Source organism: Pyxicephalus adspersus, chromosome 5 (assembly GCF_032062135.1).
Source record: "Pyxicephalus adspersus chromosome 5, UCB_Pads_2.0, whole genome shotgun sequence".
Lineage (NCBI taxonomy): Eukaryota > Metazoa > Chordata > Amphibia > Anura > Pyxicephalidae > Pyxicephalus > Pyxicephalus adspersus.
In genome coordinates, this window is record NC_092862.1 from 105,536,238 (window position 1) to 105,557,826 (window position 21,589).

Genomic DNA, 21,589 nt, shown 5'->3' on the forward strand with positions numbered 1-21,589 from the left:
ATTATGATTCTTTGGTTTGTTTTCCAGTTCAGTGCAATAACACTTTTCTTTCTAAACAAATAAAAGGAGACTATTCCACAAACAAAAGTTACTATAAATGCTTATTTTGCATATCATGCATAAAGCAATAGCTGTGACGATTCAGGACAACATTACTTTCTAAACAGCATTAGCAGTCCAATGATTTTTTTTCCAGCCTGACAAGTTTAAAAGGTTTGCTTTGTTTACTAAATCCAATGAAACCAGATTGTATAGCTTCAGCTGACAGTAAAATGAAGCTTGTGTGCCATTGCATTCAGCCTAAACTTTGACATCAGTTCGAGATGCCTTGGAGATCATTCAGAAATGATTGATAGGTGCTTTTGACCATTCTGCTTTAAGCTGCGTTTGCATTCCTTTGTCTGTAGTCCATTTTGTTGTGAAACTTCTGATTAAAGCTCTTGGCTGTGGTTTTGGCTGAAGTAGGAATACAATGTGGCACAAACATCGGTGATCACACCAGCTTTATTTTCACAGCCCATTTAAAGGTTAGGTAAGCTAAAGGGCATTAGTTAAAGAGAATGTTAAGTCTACAAGATGAATACTAGGATGAAAATTATCGGATAATTTGTGCAAAAAAACAAACAAAAAAAAAGGTTTGAAATCAATGAGGGTTTCAATTTAATTAGAATAGTGTAAGAGGGCTTTTAACATTAAAAAGGAAAAAAATAATTACACATAATCGGGTTAGTCCAGAGGGGTGCTTGGAAAGGCAGTTTGAATCCATGCCCAATGCTTAGTTTGACATGCAGTACGGAGCCAAACAGGCAGGCAGTCGGCAAACTTGGCACCTGGATTGTTAGACAGATTTCAATTGCTTCTGTCAGCAGTCTCACTGCAGGTGGAATTGCACCCAAAAACTGGATACCTTTTTGTATGCAATAGTAGTCTGGACAAGCCCTTACTGTCACAAAGCATTCATGTCTTCATATGACAGTATACATCCAATGCTGTCAAGATCCCTATTTTTTAAATCAATTAAGTAAAATGACTGCCAGGTCATTTTTTCAATCACAGTAGAGTAGAAAATTTGATGTAGACCTAGGGTAACAAAGATGCCCAAATTTTTCCTACAAATTCTTGTTGTTTTGCATGGAGTCATATGGGAAACCTTTAACTGCATCTTTAGCACTTTGCTATACCAAGTGACAAACCAACCCAACAACTTTATTAAAAGTCAGACTTTCTTTACATAATCAGGAAACCTGTGAGATGCAGAGTAGAGAACTGTATGCTCAATACTTCATTTAGTGCATACAACCATAGAAGAGTTTAGGTGTAAAGTGTACAGTGCATTAGTAGAAAAATATTTTTCTGTGATAAGCATGGAATTCTCTTTTGAAAATGGGGCAGCTTTACTAAAGCTGTAGACACAGTCAAGAGGTATTACTGAAATACATAATAAAACAGTGCACCAGGCATGTATATCTTCAGCCATATTAGTAATCAGAATGAGACTCACATGCTTGTCATGTAACAAGAATGACAAATATGTTGGCAGAGAGTAGGAAATGCAAACTCAGACAGAGGAGTTGAGATTTGCTATGCTGAGTCAGAAGCTTTTTGTAAATTTGGAGACTGTGAAAAGTACATATAATAATAGAAGGTGGCTAAACATTTAAATAAAAAATATGAAAGTGTAAAAAGATATTAAAGAATAGAAATAGCTCCAAGAGAAACAGAAATCAATATACAAAAAGAAGAAAACTAAAAATAGATTATTCTATTTAGCAGACAATCTACTGAACACAATGACAAATGTGCTGCACAATTCTCTCTAACATGGCCAAGACAAACCTTTCACAACTTTTGGCTGTCATTTCAAAGTTTTTTCAAAGCGTGGTTACTGCAGTTCTAATGATCAGAAGCTCCATGCTTGAGTAACAAACTCAGGACAAAACAGGGCTGTTTAAAGCCAGCTTCAGTTCTGTAGTTGGGATATAAAATGTTTGCATGTATCCAATATGAACCCCCCAGGAGTGTTAGCTACTGTAAACAGTTCACCCTTTTCTGACCGAACTGCAATATACTCCGGAATGCCAGTTCTTGCATAACAAGGTAAAAAAAAAAAAAAAAAAAAAACAACTTGTAGATATGCCATCCTAATCTTTTTTGTTCCTACAACAAGATTTACCAGAAACTTACATTTCAATGATTGCATTATTGTCTAATCCCTGTGACTGGCACAAAGTCTCTGCAGGCTTCAATTGAAAATGTGGGCCTAAGATGTATTTCCTGACCCCAAAGCAGCAAACTGGTAATATTACAAGACAGGCTTGCTTTTAATCGTATTGACTGCAGGCAGTCTCATCCAGGTGCCACTCAGAATGCTATCTGTTCAAGCCTGCCTGCACTGCAAATGAAAACCCTTAACTCAGCCGAGAATAGCAGACATGAATGTAAATGCATTACAAACTGTGTGGCCTGATGGATATATCAAAGCAGTCAGATGTATAAAGGCACGGCCTCAGAAAAAAAAGGTCTTCTAAAAGCCAGAGGCAAAAAGATATAACCGTTATTATTGCAGAAAAAATAGGCTTTTAAAGGGAATCCGTCATGAAGCAAAATACCTTTGTGAGAAAACTTTAATGGAAGGATCTATTTCCCTAACTAGCATACTGGTTTTGGGGGCACCTTATCCTATTCTATTTGCTATGTAGCAGCACCAAACTAGTATTCAGTCTTTTCATCCATTCAGTCTACAACTTTATGGGACATTTATAATTAAACTTATTTTATGATTTTCAAAAAATATTCAGCACAAATGATGTCCAGGAATGCCATGAGTGTGCACCTGAAGTATATGATGATCAGTATAATAAAACCTCATTAAACCTAATCGTGCTCTGTTACTTTAGACAATAAACCAAAATACAACACCATTGGTGTGTACATTTTTCAAAACAAAGGAGCACAAGAGTATTCTATGATGTTTGAAAGGAAAAAAAAAAAAAAAAACCTTTGGAAGAGGAGGACTTAATGCACTCTTACACGGTTATTGGTATGGATTGGACTCCCACCAGGAGTGTTGGACGACCCACCGAGAGCAAGGGTCTCACTGAAGGGCTGCTAACAAAAGCTTTTCTATGCAGGCTGTAGTTGAATAAATTGTATGGGGGGGATATCTCTTGATACACCCATGAATAAAATGCATTATACCAGTTTAAATGAACATTTCAACTGGGCTTTAATCCTTAAAGCTGTACAGGTTCACACAAATATGCACAACACTGCAAACATTTCAGTTCTATGGTTTTGTTGATTTTACCTACAAAAAGGACTTGCATTTTAGTTTTAGATCTGCTTCAAAAATAAAATGACATGCATGCGCAGAAAGGAGGTTTTATATGCAAACCATTCCTTTGTACTAGAAGCATTTGCTTCTTTAAAATGATTAATAATATAACATGAAATACAGCTCCCCTTTCCAAAGATTTAATCTGTGCCATTATTGCAGCATTCAGGTCCAGCTTATTTCCTCTTGTGATAGATCAGATATGGCATATTCATACTATGCTCAGTGTTTGTGTGCTGGAAGCTTATCTAACAGCAGTAAGGACAGAGACACAAAGTGCAGCTTACAAAATCCTGCAAAACTGAACATTAACTCATGAGACTTCATTCATCTAAGATAATTAAAAAATACAGTAAAACATGGTTTGAGGAGTTTGGTTGGAATGAACTTCAGGGTCTTGTATGGAGCTTTGATGGCAACACTTTTAAAACCTCCTAAGGATGAATTAGAATGCCGACAGAGGGACAGGAGGTATTGTTGAACCTCAGTGACTGACAAAAGAAATGCTCTTTTGGCTAAGACCACCAATTTTCATACTCTATCTCAGGGGTGCCCACACTTTTTTTGGGTCACAAGATACTTTTTAAATGACCAAGTAAAAACAGTGTAAAAAACATATATTTATTTACAGAAGCGACTGAAGCTAATAAGACATTGAATGGTGGAACATTGCATAGACACTGCACTTCAATACTATGATGACAGGAAAGCTACAGTTCATTTGTCATAGAAGAATGACGTGCTGCACAACAAAAACTGCTGAACAAGAAACTGCTCAGCACTGCTCACCTCAGACTGCCCTTTCTGCCTCCCTCCCCACTGGTACAGGAGCCTTCTCAGTGTTGTCTGACATCCCCAGCATCCCTGTATACGTAGCAGCCGTATGATGGTAAACAGCAGGGAGGGGTAAGGCAGGGTTCTGCTATCTACTGGTGTTGCATTTGCGATCGACTGGTAGATCGCAATCGACATTTTAGGCACCTCTGCTCTCGTTTAAAAAAAAAAAAAATTGCTGGAACAAGTAATTTAGTGATTTGTGCAAACAGGGGGTTGCAATCACAGTACTTATAACCATAGTTTTAAAAAAGCAAGTCTTTTTTTTTTTTTTTTTTTTTTAAAAGACTTCCTTTTTTAAAACTATGGTTATAAGTACTGTGATTGCAACCCCCTGTTTGTACAAATCACTAAATTACTTGTTCCAGCATTTTTTTTTTTAGAAAAGTATGATGGGCAGGTAGGTATTTGTGTTTGTCTCATTTGAGAATGTTTAAATTCACATACTGTTCACTGACTCACTCACACGTTCCAAAGATCAACTACTTTCGGGAGGTTTGTTTTGAATCTCCTCCTGTTTTTAGCTTCATATTGAACAACAATTTCTCTCTTGAGCCTATTGACACCCTTAACATATGTAAAGGTTTCAATCAAGCCCCCTCCATACATAAGGATGGATTTCTATTTTTGTAAGGGAGATCTCCAGAACTGGACACAATATTCTAGATCCGCTCTAACCAATAATCTATATTGGGTGAACCAGGCCTTCTTTACTATGCTGGTTATCACCCTAATAATGCACCTCAGAATTCTATCATCTTTTCCATGTCTGGCCACACTCTTTACTTATCTTGCAATAATCTGAATTAAGTACCCCCATGGCACACACAGACTCAACAGGTCGTGGTATGAAAACAACCCCTTAGAAGCATAAAACTAAAAAACAGATACGTCTCTACAAAGATTACTTTTCTCTTCCTGTTCTGTCTTACATTTGTTGGCTGGACAGGAAGTGAAGGGAAAACAGTGATACATCAATAAAATCCTGGCAGTTTTAAGTGTTTCTCAGTCTTGTAAATAATGTGTTCTGATTGCTGCAATGTAGCCATCGCCTACACCTTCTGTTCTGTCTGACAATTAACTTTTCTATTTATTTCCAAGGGCATAGCCATCAACAAATAAAAAAAAAAAAAAATACCAGGGGTCCTCCCTTCTCTCTGCTAACAAAAACTTGTTTCTGGACGTTTAGGTAATATAGGTTATTCACTAAACCCCCCCTATGCTTAGCATACCTTTATAAATCAAAGTGGTTTAAAAATACAATAAACATTTACCTGACCTTCTGAATACATATCACAGTACTATTTATACAGTGCTCCCTGTTCATTCCTAATAAGTTTGTGTTTTAAGCACAATTGTAACATTATGACATTGATGAAAAAGTAAATATCCATCTCTGTGCTGTAGTATTTAATGCATCATCTAACCTACCCTGCAAACAATGCATAACATTTAACAGTTGTGTTCCCCACTATCCATACAGATTTCCCCACCTATATCAATTGCAGATTCAAGCAGATGCTATACAGAAGCAGTGAAAAGATGGTATTTCATGCCAAGCTTATTAACCTTCTGGTGGTATTCAAAATCTTGGAGACCAGGCAAAATGTTAATGTTCTGGTATATGCACCATGGTTTATTCAACCTCACGTGCACCAAATGATTTCTAATTTTTTTAACCCTTCTTCATGGGGTTCTTTATTCAGTAAAATTTTAGAACTATCCTAAATATATTTTTAAATATTAGATCAGTTTATTACTTAACCCGCTATCAGTATTCCCGAGTGTGACTCGGGGTGGATTTTACTTGCAAAAAGCCGTAATCCCGAGGTCACACTTGGGGTCGCCAAAAACATTAAAAAAAAAAAAAAAAACACTTACATTTTTGTTCTTTGGCGTCCTGCAGGTGCTCGGGACACGTTTTCTTTCTCCGATCTTCAGCCAGTGACTGCAGAGTCGTTCTCCGGGGTTTCCCGGTGACGTTGGTGCGGGTGGGAGCCGTGGCGGGAAATTCAAATGATTTTGTATTGGATTCAATACAAAATAACTGTATTGAATCCAATACAAAGAAACCTTTTTATAATATATATTATGCATGCTACTGGTACAGGTATATTCCAGGTTTCAGTATTTTTATGCACCCTTGTTTTACCAGATTTTTTTTTTACGATTATTATTAAATGTATTAAATATTGGACATATTTCGTTGAGTTATGCCTAAGAATTATAGACCTACAATCCAAAAAAAATTTCCATGCAAAAAAAATGTAATGCTTTATGCATTTAATGCATTAAAGACAGACAGAAAAAAGGCATGTGTTAGGTACCCGATGTCTCCCTTACCAAGAGTACGGATAGACTTGGGGCAGAACGTCTAGTAGTTTGTTCACTAAGCACTCTATGGGGGATGATAAAAAAAGGCATAAATTCATCTACCCATCACAGTTTCAGGCCTGCAGAGGAGTAAGATAAACCTGGGTACCAAGAACCAGAATGCACATTTACAGACCGCTAAAACATTGCTGTACTGTAGCTGGATCCAAGTGGCATTGTTTAGGCAAGCAGCATCAAATAGGAGGTCAACCAACCATAGGTCAAGGAACCCCCAACCAACAACTACAGTAGAACAGTGATTCCCAACCTTTTTTACTTGGCAAAACCTTCAAATTGTAACTTTCAGTTACTGTAGAAGCCATGCTATAATTTCCACAGCTTACAGTACATTTTTGTGGTCAGTGGGAAGAATATAACTTGCATTACTGGCCAGTGGGGAAAAAAAGGAGGAGGAGGTAAATGATAAGGAACATAAACCCTACCCGGATTCTACTACACTATGATTAGGCCAAGTATTGGATGAAAAAACACAGTGATAGTTGGGTGAATCTGTTTTGTCCTGCATGAGAAAAAGTTCAGCCTAAGGCCTATGTTTTCCGTCTATGAAAACTTAAGCTCAAAAGGGTGAAGCTCATACTTCCCAAAAACATTAATGTATGTATTGTAAGATTAATTTTATTTTCATTTAAAAATCGGTGCAAAAAACAGTAACCAAGTCATAGTAAATGTTGTAAGCATAAAGCAATTTAATAAATCTTTATCTAAATACTTTAGTTACAACCAAAAATTATTGCAGCATCTTCATTAATGATCTGGTATACCAGCATGGCATAGTGTGCCTACCAAATAGAGATGTCCATTTCAGAAATGAAACTTTGCTTACAGTAATTTGCATTTAGAAGAGCCTGTCTGTAAACTATAAAAAAGCATGAATATCACAAATCTGAGGGTGAAAGCTTGAACACTGCTCAAGGCAGCTCAGGAGAGATGGAAGAAATTTGAAATAGATTTTGGCTGACAGTAACGTGTTAAAAAAAAAAAATTGGGAAAAATGGCATTTCACAGAAATTCATCTGAAAAACAGCAGTATTTCTATTCATTCCTTAAAATTGTGATGGGGTATGTTAAAAAGCCAGTGGTGTGTGAGGAAAATGCAGATGAACGTGCAGACAATTTATGCAGTTCATAAAGGTAGTTATTGTTTCTCTGCCAGAGCGTGGAGAAAGGCTACAGGGAAGAGGAAAATCCAATTACTTACCCACAAATAATATGTAAACTGCAGTGCAAAAATAGCAATGCCTTCATTGTCAAAAGATCCAGCTACTGATCTGGATATGTAGCCTGGCACTATAGCAATGAAGCAGGCGGCTAGAAGCCCTGCTCCTTGGTTCCACAGTTCTCGGGTGAGCAGGAAGGTGGAAATTGATGTAAGGCCGCTGAAAACTGGTGCTAGAAACACACATACATCTCGGATGTGGACTGTGATGTTCAGCATATTTAAAATCCAATGAATAAGGCCAGCTGTAACCATCAATCCTGGGTACACCTGTAAGAAGAATAGAAAAGTTTAGTGACAAAACAATTATATTAACCAATATTTTCCTCCTCCCAAAGTTTTAGAATTTAAACACACATACGCAACAAGAACATAAAAGAAAATTACATCTCGCATCATCCTTCCCATAAATAGAAATCACTGTGCCCTAGAAGCAAAATGGCAAATTACAAAATAAATGGACCTGTGAATAGCCGAAAAAAGGTGCTTCCTCTTTTTACATTGTGTTCTCAAGTTTTGTTATGCATTATACGAGACTGTATAGAAGTAGATGATTTCAAAATTAAGACAGGGGTAAATACTAAGGAAATCTAGTCCAAAAAGGTTTCTTTAGTTTCTAAAAGTAGAACATTCTAAATATCCATCTATAACCTAACCTACTGACATGTATTTGTTTCCAACAAAGGGTCTCAACTATATGCAGGACTTCTGGTGAAGGTGAAGACCCAAAATGAACACTGCTTGAAAAGATTGCAACCAAAATGGATAGGCTAAGGCTTCAAAAAAGCATGACAGACCAGGAAAAAAAAGACACTGAATACACCAGAACTTGTGTTCTCTGGTGTCATTTAAGAGATGCTCAGAACCATACAGTGACAAATGGTGATGTGGGGGGAGTTTACATGAGATTATTACAAACAAATGAGGTATAATTTAACAATATAATATAAACTTCACTTTAATTTGTTTTGCCCTCTCCAGTTACCCAATTTAACTCAAAAGATAGTAGAATTACTAAATAAAACATTTTCTTTTCATTATCTAACTGATTTAAAGGCCAGCATCATCATCACTAGGTCTCTGCAATGCAGGCAGATTAGTTGGCGGGAGAAGCTGGCAGTGTGCTGTACACAGCTTTTATAATAGGAAGCTGTGGTAATGTCCACGTGTGAAACCGAGTATGATGAAAGGAAATGTGGGTGCCAGTGACAGTTTAGTTGGAGAGAAGATGGCTATGGGAGGCTAGATGATTTAGATGTTCATTTAGGAAATTAGGTGGGCGTTATGTAACTTGTTGCAGCTACTAATACAGACTGGAAGATGACTGAATGCAGTGAAATAAGAATAAGAAATTTCCATACAGGAGAGGAGCCTATACAATGATGCAAGACTGAAGGAAAAGGCTGAACATCAGCTTTTCTGCCTCCATATAACACTTGAAGTGTCAACAACAGTTTTTTTTTTTCTTTTCTATTTCACTCATTGAATTGCACACAGAATCAAAACTAAATTGTGACTGAAGCCCAGGAAGGGAAGCTCTTCGTGATTCATAGGAAAAGATGTATTTTGTTCCCAATACTTAATTCCTCAGTTATGACTTGCTGACCAAAATACGTGGCCATGCACCAATCCTAACTTTTTTTCTCCTCATTTTTTCAACATAATATATTAAATATTGTGAAAACAAGAAAGCATTGTTTATCTTAGATTGGATTGAGGTTTTGGTATATGGTTTGTTTGTATGCAGTGTCTTGCCAATGTCCTCCAAGGAAGGATCCTTTAAAGGGCCATCTGGAAAAATCTAGAAGTTAGTTGTCAGGCAATATACAGTGTCCATTTATTGTTAAAAACTTTATTTGAAAAATGTACATGCCTGCTAGCAAGTTGCCGTGCAACTATACCAACTTTACTGACCATGCATGACCCAGAAAGTTAAAAATGATAAATATGGCATGGATCTGATCCAGGATTGAAAACATTTGCCACCTAATAGCAAATGATTTGTAAGAAATCCACTCCAGGTTTTCTGAATCACTCTACCATGATAACCATTGTACAACAAGTTTTTTTAAATCAGGACCAATCTATGCTCATGTGCAAAGGTCTTGGTAGGAATATGACTTAATAGTCGGATGTCCTCCCAAAATTTTACCTTGATGTTACTCATGTACATTCACTTCACATACATTGCATGACTGCTGAACATTGTGAGCAGAGTACTAGAGTATAAATTTTTTTCAAGGCCTATAGGCTCAGATGATAGGAGGTCAGTCTTATAGATAAATTAAACCTGCCAAAACAGAAATAGGGGGGCTGTCATTGCTAAACTCCTGAAAAATCACTGACTCTGGATCCCTTGGATTGAAAATTTTATGGCAGACTTGTAAAAAAATAAAAAATTACAAATTGGGAGCATGAAATGAAGCCCTAAAGTTAGCATTTTGAAGACAATTTGCATTTTCAGAAGGTCAGTATGAAACCCACCACATCTCTTTCTGACATGTTTCTCATAAGGTTAACATATACCTCTTCCTAGTACACCAAACTGGTGGAAGACAGGCAACTTAACCTATCACCACAAGGAATATTACATTGCATATGTAAGGAAACAGCATTATAATGTGTAACCTGCTTTCAACAATATAATGAATGCTGATTTCATAACCTACTTCTAAGACCATTTAAAATTTGTATGATAGGGGACAAAACGTACTAATGTAAAAACATTATATAAAAATTCTGCAGGTTTCAAAATGTACAACAGCTATAATTAATAACCTTTAAGGGTTACAGATTATTTTTTTTTTTTTTAAATAATGTCTTCTTTAAAATCCTGAAAATGATCTAGCTCAAAAAGGTAAATGTTCTTCATTTTAAAAAGAAAAATGATACAAACGACCAATGGTTCTCGTCCGATAATAGCCTCAGAGCCAATATCGGATGAGAATCTGGCGTGTGTACAACACTCGTTCATGCATCGTGCAGTCCTTAGTCGTTGGAAAGGATCGTGAAACAATGGCTATAATTGCACAGGTGTATGTAGCCTTAGGCACTCAAGTTTAAACGAAAGATGGCCTCCTATATTTAGACTAAAACAAGTAGCAAGCTGCAAACAAGTAGATAATGTCTAATGCTACTTAGGTGATGATTGAACAAGGTTGCACATATGAAGTTGAGTAGAGGCTTGAGTCAAATAGATAATTTGCAGAAGAAAAAAAAAAGCTTGTTTAAATGATAAAATCTAATGTAGATAATTGCTTAGAGAGAAGAAGCTTTAGACTATCAAGCCATTTGTCTATAGACCTCAGAGTGCAAAAAGTAGGTCATCAAATTTGCTCAATAAAAGGAACATACACATTTACCCCTTACTGGATAATATTAGGTCATTTTTCTTTAATGACAACTAAACTGCAAAGTAGTCCAGGGCAATGTTTATACACCAGAAAATCTCCCTTATATGATAAAAAAACGAATGTGATGGCACGTTTAGGTGTCTGCTTCGTACTTTCTGTATCAGGATATCTGTAGTTATAGAAAAACTGGGCAGTCAGTTCCAACCTGACATACATGCCAAGATGGACTTTCATATGTGGAGATGAAAACCCACCTTCATGAGTGCCTACACGTGTCTGTTACAAGGTTTGCGTTAATGCATTGCAGGTCTGTTGGCAGCGAGTCCTTGTGTGTAAATACCCTGCATTAGGGTAATGTGTAGAGCTAAAAAGTACATAATTATCATGTTATTGCAATGCATTGGAAGAAAACCAGCCATACAAATTAGTCTGTAATGGCTGTGTTCTTAATTTTTTAATGGTTTCACATCAAATTTTGGTACACAGAGCAAATAATGACAGAAAAATGATGTGCAAGATAAATTTTTATTTATTAAAGTTATATCCCCGGTCTTGCAGTTGAATATATGAAAAGTGCCATTATACCCACAGCTATAGCCCTTCCAAAGATCCATACCCAATAAAAATATGGTCTACCTCTTCTTTGTATGGATTTAAATTACATGTTTATTTTCCCCAATGTCTGCTATCCCCTCCACACCCCCTCTTGTTGTATCATTTTCCCCACACCCCCCTCCTGTACCATTTTCTTTACATAGGCTACGCACCCAGCTGTGGTCTCCCCCCTTCACTCGTATTGCAGTCTTTCGTTGTTTATGGATCCGTCGGGACAGATCCATGAACAACGTCACACAGCCACTATATACACGTCAGATTCCCCACTGGTATTAGCCCAGAAGCGATAACCAGACAAGAGTCACCTGCTGGGTGTACGTAGTCTTATTGTCTTTGTATTTTTCCTTTTTTGTTTATAATAAAAATTACAAAAAACAAAAAAACAAAGTGCCATTATATTTAAAAAGGGAAGAGAATAAGACATAACAAAAACAGCTTAACACCAAACATAAAAATCATATTTCAAAACTGAAAAAGCTTTTAAAAAAGTAAAATGCCAGTAAAAAGTCAATGTGACATCTAAAAAAAGGGGACAGCAATACTTACATTACAACTCAACTGTTTTTGAATGCTCTTAAAAAGCAAGACCTTAAATGGGAAGTGTTTTTAAAAGTTCTTGTGTAATATGAAAACTATAGATTTATCCGTATGGGCATGTATGAATGTATGTAAGTACATTTCTCCTATATATGTACATTCCCATGTTTTTACCCAATGTTTTACCAATTTAAAAGCAATGCAGGTACAGAACAATGCCTGTTGCCATGTTTCTAACACGAGCAATCTGCCACTCATAAAACCCAGGCATTATTAGCCATTTCGAGTTCTAAACTGTGACACAGAATATTGTTTCTTCTCTACAAAAACATAATGTAGAGATATTCTGTTGTCCAGAATAGGACAACTCTGGAATTTCAGTGCTGTAGAAGCAGGATGGTCAGTATACTTTGGAAAAATACTTTAATTGCAGCAGGAACATCCAGCAAAAAAGCAGTCAATCTAACATTATTATATTATTAAACTTTCTTTAAAGAGCCAACATATTGCTCAGTGCTGTACATAACATAGGGGATATAAATGACAGACGGATAAAAACAATAGGAGGAAGAAAGGACTTGCAAGAGAAAAGCGTTTACAGTCCAAGAAGCTCCAGCTGACACTCTGAGAATCTTTAGGCCTTTCTTTTAAAGAACTGTAGCTTCTCCACCAGAATGTTTGTGAAAGTTTTGGTGAATTCAAATTTACTGTATTACAAAAAAAGCCCCCTAAGTGTATAACTACACAACACCTATTTTGATTATGGTTTAAAACCAGAGCCCTTCCTCTCACTTTCTTTGTAGCCAGTGGTCTACAGACTCAGAACAAGTTTATATGACGGAGGCAGACAGGGCAGGAAAGTCTTCATAAATGGACACTGCCTGCATAGCTCAAATTCCAGCAAAAGTGGACCCTACTGAAAGACAGGGACAGAGTGTTGTCACTCTATGTATAGTGCCTGAACACAGAACTTCAAGGAAGGCTCACCAGGTATTTTTTTTCAAGGAAACTGCAGATTCATCAGTACTTAAAAGGATTAGCATAGATTTAAATGTAAATTACACATTGTCATTGCCTCACCTGTACATAGGAAAGTCCCCATTTCGGACGTGCCAGTGACCTCTGCTTTGATTCTCTTGTGGAGCACTGCCTAGCTGTGCCACTCTGAGTTTAATACCAGACTGGGTTCCCATAGTTGCCTATGAGACGCACAGCTGTCTCTCAACCCAGTAGTTTGCCACTTGGAAGATTGAAGCAAGGGACATTGTGAGCAGCAGTAATTCTATATAATGACTGGTACATTTTACACGGTAATGTAATTTATTCTTCCTATGTACAGGTGTGGGATAATGGATATGTGTACCTTGAAACACCTATTCATTGAAATAATACTTATTCTTTGAAATTACATAAAAAAAACAAACAATGTGTTAAAAATTGGGTCTTCATGTACTCGTAAAAAAAAAAAAAAAAAAAAAAAAAAAAAAAAAAATTTTTTAAAAAAAGCCCCCCCCCCCCCCCAAACATTCATATAAACAAGGTACTTACCGTCCCACCCACTATTCTTCCCAATGGATACCATGCTCGCTCGTCAAACCAATTTAAAAATTCATAAAACCCTTGGGATGCTAGATGATGTGTTGATCTGTAGTTGAACCTGAAGAAAAAAAAATGTAAGTTAAACTTTTAAGCCTAAATGAAATTTTTGTCTCAGTAACATGTATGAGGTTTACTAAATAAACACAAAAGCTATAATACAATTTTATTTCTGGTTTACTGCAGTGCAGAAACAACTTAATAGCATTTTATGTACAGTCACTTTTAGGCTTGGCTCAGCATGTGGCCATCCCATGACTGTGATCTTAGCCACAAATCAGTATAAATATGTATTTGTTATGGAAATTTCCAACTATGTTACATTTATACATAAAACAGACTGTTCATGTGATTTTAAACCTAATGCTAAAGAATCTAGGGGAAAAAAAAAAGACAATTCCATTGGTTTTGTACAATTCTTGAATGTACTTTTAAAAAGATACCCAAACAAAACACATTCTTTTTGTACTCACACATTAACGTGTTTTGCATTAAGTTAGCCCATTCAAATAAATCGATTTTCAACACACCGGGCTGTAAAAAACAAAAAAAAAAAAAAAAAAAAAAAAAACCTCTGGTGAAGTGCAGCACAACAGCCGGTACTGTGTTAATGCACAGTTTAGGTGCCACTCACAATAAATGGCACTGTACAGACATGGGTGAATAGGTCTTAAAATCAGCTATCAGGGTAAGTACCTTAGTGGTCAATAAGAATGATTTTAAAAGACAAGAGGAAGGAGGTAGGTGGGAATTAACCCTAACGAAAGACAAGTTGAACCCTTAGTGAAACCGGATCACAGCGGTAAAGATAGATTTTCTAGCTAGATACACGGCACAGTTGACAATTCTTAGAACTGAAGGTAATCAAATTCTATTCGTCATAAGAGTCATACAAATTTCTTCTATACTTTCTCAAAGGTCTCCAAGTCCTATTCTATATATGTTCTATGAAGTTTGTAATAAAATGGGGATGTATTATTAGGTGGTATCTTTACTGTACACCAGAGGTTATTGATGTATAAAGCCAAATGTTCTGGGATTGGAAATAATTACCAGTTTTTGGGGATGTGTGGTAGAATGAGACATATCTATACTAAAACCCTTCTCACCATAACCTTCACATGTTTTGATGAAAGGTAATAAACACAAAATTTCTTCAGTCTTGCTGCATATGTGTCATTATAAATAATGTTTTAAATGGTTATTCTAATCAGCAACAAGAAGGAATGTTTTCAGTGGCTACAACTAGACCTGCAGAAGAACATTTAGAGTGGACTAACCCATAGGATGAATTGAAACCGTTCTGAACATGTTTTCATGCATTAACCATGAATTGTCACTCTCTGCCACGGTCATCTTTAATACCATAATGTTAACAGATGCATCAAACAAATGGCCAGTGTACATCAACACCTTGCAATAATGGGAACCATTACCAAAACAGAAGGTAACTTGTGTGCAATCTATAGACTATCTCCAATTCTACCTTAAACAACAAGAAAAGTGGGCATAACACAATGTACCTAGTTCTCTGCTAGTGCAGAACGAAATATGATGCTTATTAGATGCTGACCAGGATCAGATGTTGCTTTTGGCAAATACATTCAGACGTGTTTTGCAAATTTCATCAAAAACTATGCAATATGCCATCTGGCTAGATGCATATATTGGCAGCTTTAGTTTTATAGCTTCTTCTGTGTTAAGCTTTTGTATGCCGTGTGTTGCTGCACCTAAAATGTATATTGCAACAGAAAATAATATAATACTATCTTTGTGTGAATAAAATATTTTTATTACCTGTCCAAACACCACACAGATGACAAGCTCAGGCCACGTTTAGAGGATAAAATCTGAGGTTTACCTCTTCTAAGTGGCAACCAGTTGCCAAAAGGTACCTGGGAGAGGTAACAGGTAGTAACTGCTAGTTTTTTTTAGGCAATTTGCAAACACTTCTGTTTTGCAAGAAGTCTTGCTTGCTTTTGGAATTGGGATCTCACAGTCATTTGAACTTAACCTTATTAGTTTGTGCAGCAGCTTTATTAAACATACAACCTAGGGAAAAAAAAAATTAAAAAAGGGTAACAATTTTTTTATTTTCCCACATTTCCAATTAATCAGAGGAAGGCAAGGAGAGATTTGTTTTCTAATAGGGGCAATAATAGAAAGATAAAAACCTAAAACACAGAATCCATGCCCCCATGGTCCTTCCTAACTATTACCTAAGTAATTGCAGCTACAGTAATAAAAACGGCAAAGTATAAAAGTGATGTGTGCCATGAATCTGCAAGCCTTTTGAAGAAATTCAATGACAAACTCTCTAATCTCTATAAAAAAACCTGATGTTTTCAAAGGGTTTCATAGGTTTGAACATGTGGAAAGGGTGCAAGCAAGCAATAGAATAGATTTATGTTGTTAGAATGTTTATATAATCTTAGACTAAAAGCTGACCTCATGCTTTTTCTCAAGTCAAAGCTCCCTGTAAATTCCTATGCAAAACCATGGTGCTTTTTTAAAGCACAAGACGTAGCGCTAATGTTCTCTAACCTTTGGTGCAAATTTGTAAGTAAATGCCATTAAAATGGAATAGTACAATGGGGAACATCTCCATACACATGCTATTAGGATATAAAGGACTTATGCAAATACAGTTAAATTCTACACAACTTGAAATAAAAAATGTTTCACCTATACAAGGCAGACAAAATTATCATAAAATTCAGTGACCTTTTATTTATACCGGGGTTCTATGAATGCATAGGAGATCAGAACTAGATCCCAATATCACACAGCAATTCCTGTTAGACATTTTGAAGTTAGGGATCCCTCAAACACATACGAGGTTATATATAAAAGCAGGGGACCTCCAAGTAGTACAAATACATTAGTGGTTTATCATACAACAAATAGTTGTATAGTATTTTCCAAAGATTTTTTTTTTAAGCTGGGTGGCCCCCTCAGTATTGTGACCAAACTTTTCAGTAACCTCCCAAAAACAGCCGGGTGGCCACTGAAAATTGCTGGGAGGTGCGTCCAGCTAAAAAGGTCTGGGGAGAACACTGGTTGTATTTAAAACCAGTGTATTCTACTTATTTCCACCAATAGGGTATACCAAAGTAATCAATACCAGACACATATACATGTGCTATCAAATGAAGTTTAAAGTCAAGAGGCAGCTTTACAAAGTATATCTGAAATAAACCTTTTCAGATTTGTTACAAAACTATAAGACCAATATGACTGACTATCTTCGGCATGCTGGATGGATAACATGCAGAGAAGATAATGAACAGGTTTCATAAAAAAGTAATTGCTGCATATATTTTAGTAAACTGCAAGTAGAAAGTAGAGCGTTTTCACCAACAAACTGGATTAATAAAGAGGATTATGGCACTTGGTGTTAAGAAAAATAAAAATCTACAAGCTTTAAATATTCCCATTGGACCTCCTGCCTGTCCATTCCAGGTTTGCTGAACTGAATGCACCATGACATCCTTACCTCTCCAGTCTAGTGTCCTGGACCAATAAAAAAAGAAGCAGCTGCTACATCTGCTGATTCCTAGCCTTTGTCTTTTTGTCTTGCTGTGAATGGTGGATCCAATTCCCTAGAAACTTATTTTTTCTGTGGACTGTTTCTTAGGGAGCTTCTGGGAATAAGTGTTCCAGAAGATAATGACTCTCAAGGAAGTGCAGGGGGGGGGGGGGGGGGGAGTTAATAGAATCCTGATAGATTCAGTATATTAGTAGCAGGGCTGTGTGGGTGGCTGGTATGATTTCACCACAGGTTGTCTCAAGTGTTGGAAGATTCATCTCGAGCTTGGAATGGAATATGCCCACATATGCCCAGCAATACTCATGTGGACAGTAATAATGAAGGTGAATGTAGACAACTTTACAATATGACTGCAACAGCTAACAAAAATGTGATCAGCCTGGTAATGCAGGCTGTGGTCACTTATTTTGTGACTTGTGCCATTGTGAATTTGTTTACACTAGCAGTTTTTTGCCACTAGTATGAAGTTTCACTTACTGTGCCTATACTTTTACTGTTGATACTTTAAATGAATGATCCTTTTCTCACACAGAAATTGTGTACATTTAAATCTGAACCACAAAGCATCTTTAAAAGTTTGCAGAAATTCCTAATATCTCACAATTTAAAGAAAGATCATAAACTTTCCCAAAAGAATATATACTTTTATCAACTTTAAAATCAGTCTTCAAAAAAACCCCGAACTGACTTTTTCTAGGCTCAATCTGAGAGAACAAAATCATCAGTCCACAGCAGGACAATATACTCCTATACACTCTTTATTCTAGTTTTCACCTTTGCTGCCTAAGGCAGAAGCCACCTGTGTGATCCTGCCAGTTGAAAGAATGCACAGTTCCAAGATCCATAGAGCACGGAAGAACACACACCTGCCCGTGTATGTGTTTTGGCATCACTTATTCAAACAGCTGCAAAAAATTGTCACTGGGGGAAGTGTGACACCTCACAGTATGTGTGGATATCCACTATAGTGATCCTGCCACAAGTAAGCCAATGGTAAAAACAAAACTGCATCCAGTCTATAATCATACCTGGCTAATACAAGTCACTATACAGCCATTAAATGTAACACTTTATCAATGGACTCTTCTTCAAAAATATCTGAGGCTTCTCCAAGCCATTTTAATCTAGGCATATTGAACGCTTGCATGTATATGCATAATATCAACTAACTCCAAAAAACCAAACTATATAGTCTTTAAATTAACAAGACTTCAACATAAAATAAAAGACAGGAAAAGAAAAAAAAAAAACAACTAACAACTTACTTAGAACAAACTAGAAGCCTATGGGAGTTTGAAGCCTTTACTAAACATCTTCTGGTGATAAAACTGGTAATCAGTCTTCCCAGTCCCAGGTAATTCATTTCTCTGCTCTATTTGTGAAGCAATTACTAGTCAGATATATAAAGACAAGTAAACTATCTACAAGCACCCGCATTCTTTAAAATTAGGTTGTGTCCACCTTCCTGCTTCTGATATATTAAGGCCTAGCAAGAACACAGCACATTTCCTTTAACATTAAAGAAGGCATGTGCTTTGATACATGAGCCTTTGTGTATTTATTTCATCTGTTCAGTAAACAAATATAAGATAAATAATTCCCTTTTACTCTGTGTTGGGTTCGCTATAAAAAAAAAAAAAAGATGGAAATTGATGCTTTCTTCTTTAATGGGGTCATTGGTCTTTTGTTCACCTTCCTGTAAAATTCTGCAACCAGCCTGTATTAGGTAGTGTGATACACAATAAGGATTTATGTAATAATTTAAACCCTTTTGTGTAAAAGTAAATTATATTGAATACATATTATTCATATTACATTTCTGCTTACCTAGAAATAATGTAAAGTTTAACCCAGCTTTTGATTTACACGAGTAACAAAAACGTGTCGCCTTCATATATTTTTCAGTCCTGGACTCTGATCTCTACACAAAGTAACGCACAGGGGAGTTTAATCATCTCTTCCTAATAGCTAAAGACTATGAACCCAGAAGAAGATCGAGTGAGGATGGAAGACTATTGTCGGAGGTAAGTTAAGACATCACAGTGCTGGAGGGCGTCCTTTTGGCAGGTAAGTCAGTCATAATGTGCAGACATGTTGTGATCTGCATACCTGCAAATAATGTCAAAAACCTTCTTTGGTCTATGACAGAAGGGTGTTAGCACACAGAGCATCACAATTTGCTGAAAATGGAGCTGCAGTGGCAGACCGCGCTTGCTGTCCCCTCAAAAGCCCCTACAATAGGTATCAGAATTGTACCACAGAGCAAAACAAGAAGATGGTTGGTGGGGTCAGTGTGACCTAAAGGATCTGCTGCTGGCATCCCGATCCTAGTCTGGTGAAGGCCATGTGTCCATGTGTAAGAACTAATTTGATGGCAAAAAGAGGGACCTACACGATATTAGGTAAGTGGTTTTATTCTAACACATGCATTTAACTATATAAACATAAAGCTTGGGGGGGGGGGGGGGGGGGGGGGGGGGGGGGGGGGGAAATCACATTTTTCACTTTTCTTACATCCATATTTTTCAGTAATGCAGTAGTAAATTTGTTTTACTCTTCTTTTTCAGTCATTTAAATCTACAGCTCTGTCAATAGACATGTATTGAAAACCATGAGAATTTACTGCGGCAGTTGTTCTACAAGAAACCAACATATAGAAAACACCTTGAGGCAGTAAAATAGGTAAAGCATACGGTATATAAAAAAAGATCATACCAATATAGCACAAGAAAAAGTTTATACATGTTTTGAAAAAAGGGTGGCTCTACAGGTTTTCTAATATACACTTACAAAAAAAAAAAAAATCAAAAAGGGTAGTAATCGTAGAAAATACATCCAGAAATGCAGCGAATAGTAGGTTGGTGAAAGGATTAGAATTAAAACTGTACAAAAAGAGAGCTACAGATTTACACCACCTAAAAGGCAAAAATATTTTTTTGACGTTTCATAAACAGCCTGCCAAGTCATACCGGCACTTTCACATTAGAAATGTTATAATTTATACTTGGAAGCTTGTCAAAAGAGTAACAGCAAACTGCAAGGGGAAAAAAAGGTCACCTTGGTTCTGTCAAAGTGTCTACATTAGGAAGGCATTATATTAAAAGATAACCGACAATGAAAAAAAAAAACTGTCGCTTAATTTTACCATTTATTTAAGTTATAAATAATAACAAAAGATGCTGAATTTTTTTTTTTTTACTGGGATCTAAATGTGCATGCACAAAATTTAACGTACAAGACTATATGCTGTTCATTCAAATTGAAACTCTGTCAAGTAAGCAAATGGGGATGTGAAGAAAATGCTGGCGAGCATTCATTGCCTGGCAATGTTTCAGCCAATTTCCGAAGATCAGTCATGATTTTTCTTTTCAGTGAGTGCAATGCTCTGTAGGAACAGGTACAAGGAGACAGTAACCGAAAATCAAAATCAAATATCCTAACACATGACAGATATTCTACAAGAACAATGTATTCCGTACTATATAGTTAACACTGCGTCAAAAAAACCCACCAGAAACATGTTTTTAAAGGTAATATTTACCAGATTTTATCAGGTCAGGCATATTCTATGGAAGCTACTGAACTACTCCACAAGTCCAACCTGGAAGCGAACCTACCAGGGAGTATTAAAGTTTATCTCCAAGCTGCCCACTTTCTTTTCCTACACAGCTTTCTCAGTCTAAGCTCACCTAAAGCCATGGTCACGACATGCTTTAGCATCAAGCCTATTCTTTCTATTCATGGAAGACTGATGAATGGGCAACAGGATTTATTTAGCACCAACATATTACGCAGCGCTGTACATCGATGACAGGTTTACTAGTTGCAGGGCTATCTACTCTGGCTTTACTATGTAGTAAATGATTGTCCTAATACCAGAGTTGAGTCCTATATTGAGGGATTTAAAAAACATGAAAAATATAGAACACCTTCAAAAACACTGGGCTCCATGGTAAATGTGCAAGGTAAGCCATTATTCGAGATCCCTGGTAAATGTTCAAGATAAGCCATGTTTTGATCTAATAAAGGATTTACATAGACATGACGTATTGCAAACCTCCAAGAATGAGATTCATTTGGGCCAACAAATACTGTGCATGACCTATACATCACCAACATACATTAATATAAAAAAAAAAAAAAAAAAGAATCAAACTGCT

The 21,589-nt window shown here is 36.5% G+C and overlaps 1 protein-coding gene across 1 annotated transcript in view; it reads right to left on the reverse strand.

The window, feature by feature from the left end:
- Positions 1-21,589, reverse strand: part of STT3B (STT3 oligosaccharyltransferase complex catalytic subunit B) — an 83,069-nt gene that overhangs the window by 39,921 nt on the left and 21,559 nt on the right. Inside the window, exons 2-3 of the mRNA XM_072412377.1 lie at positions 13,832-13,940; positions 7,761-8,048 (exon numbers count right to left, since the gene is read on the reverse strand). Of these exons, the coding sequence (XP_072268478.1) occupies positions 7,761-8,048; positions 13,832-13,940 (397 nt within the window). The remainder of the gene's footprint in view (positions 1-7,760; positions 8,049-13,831; positions 13,941-21,589) is intronic.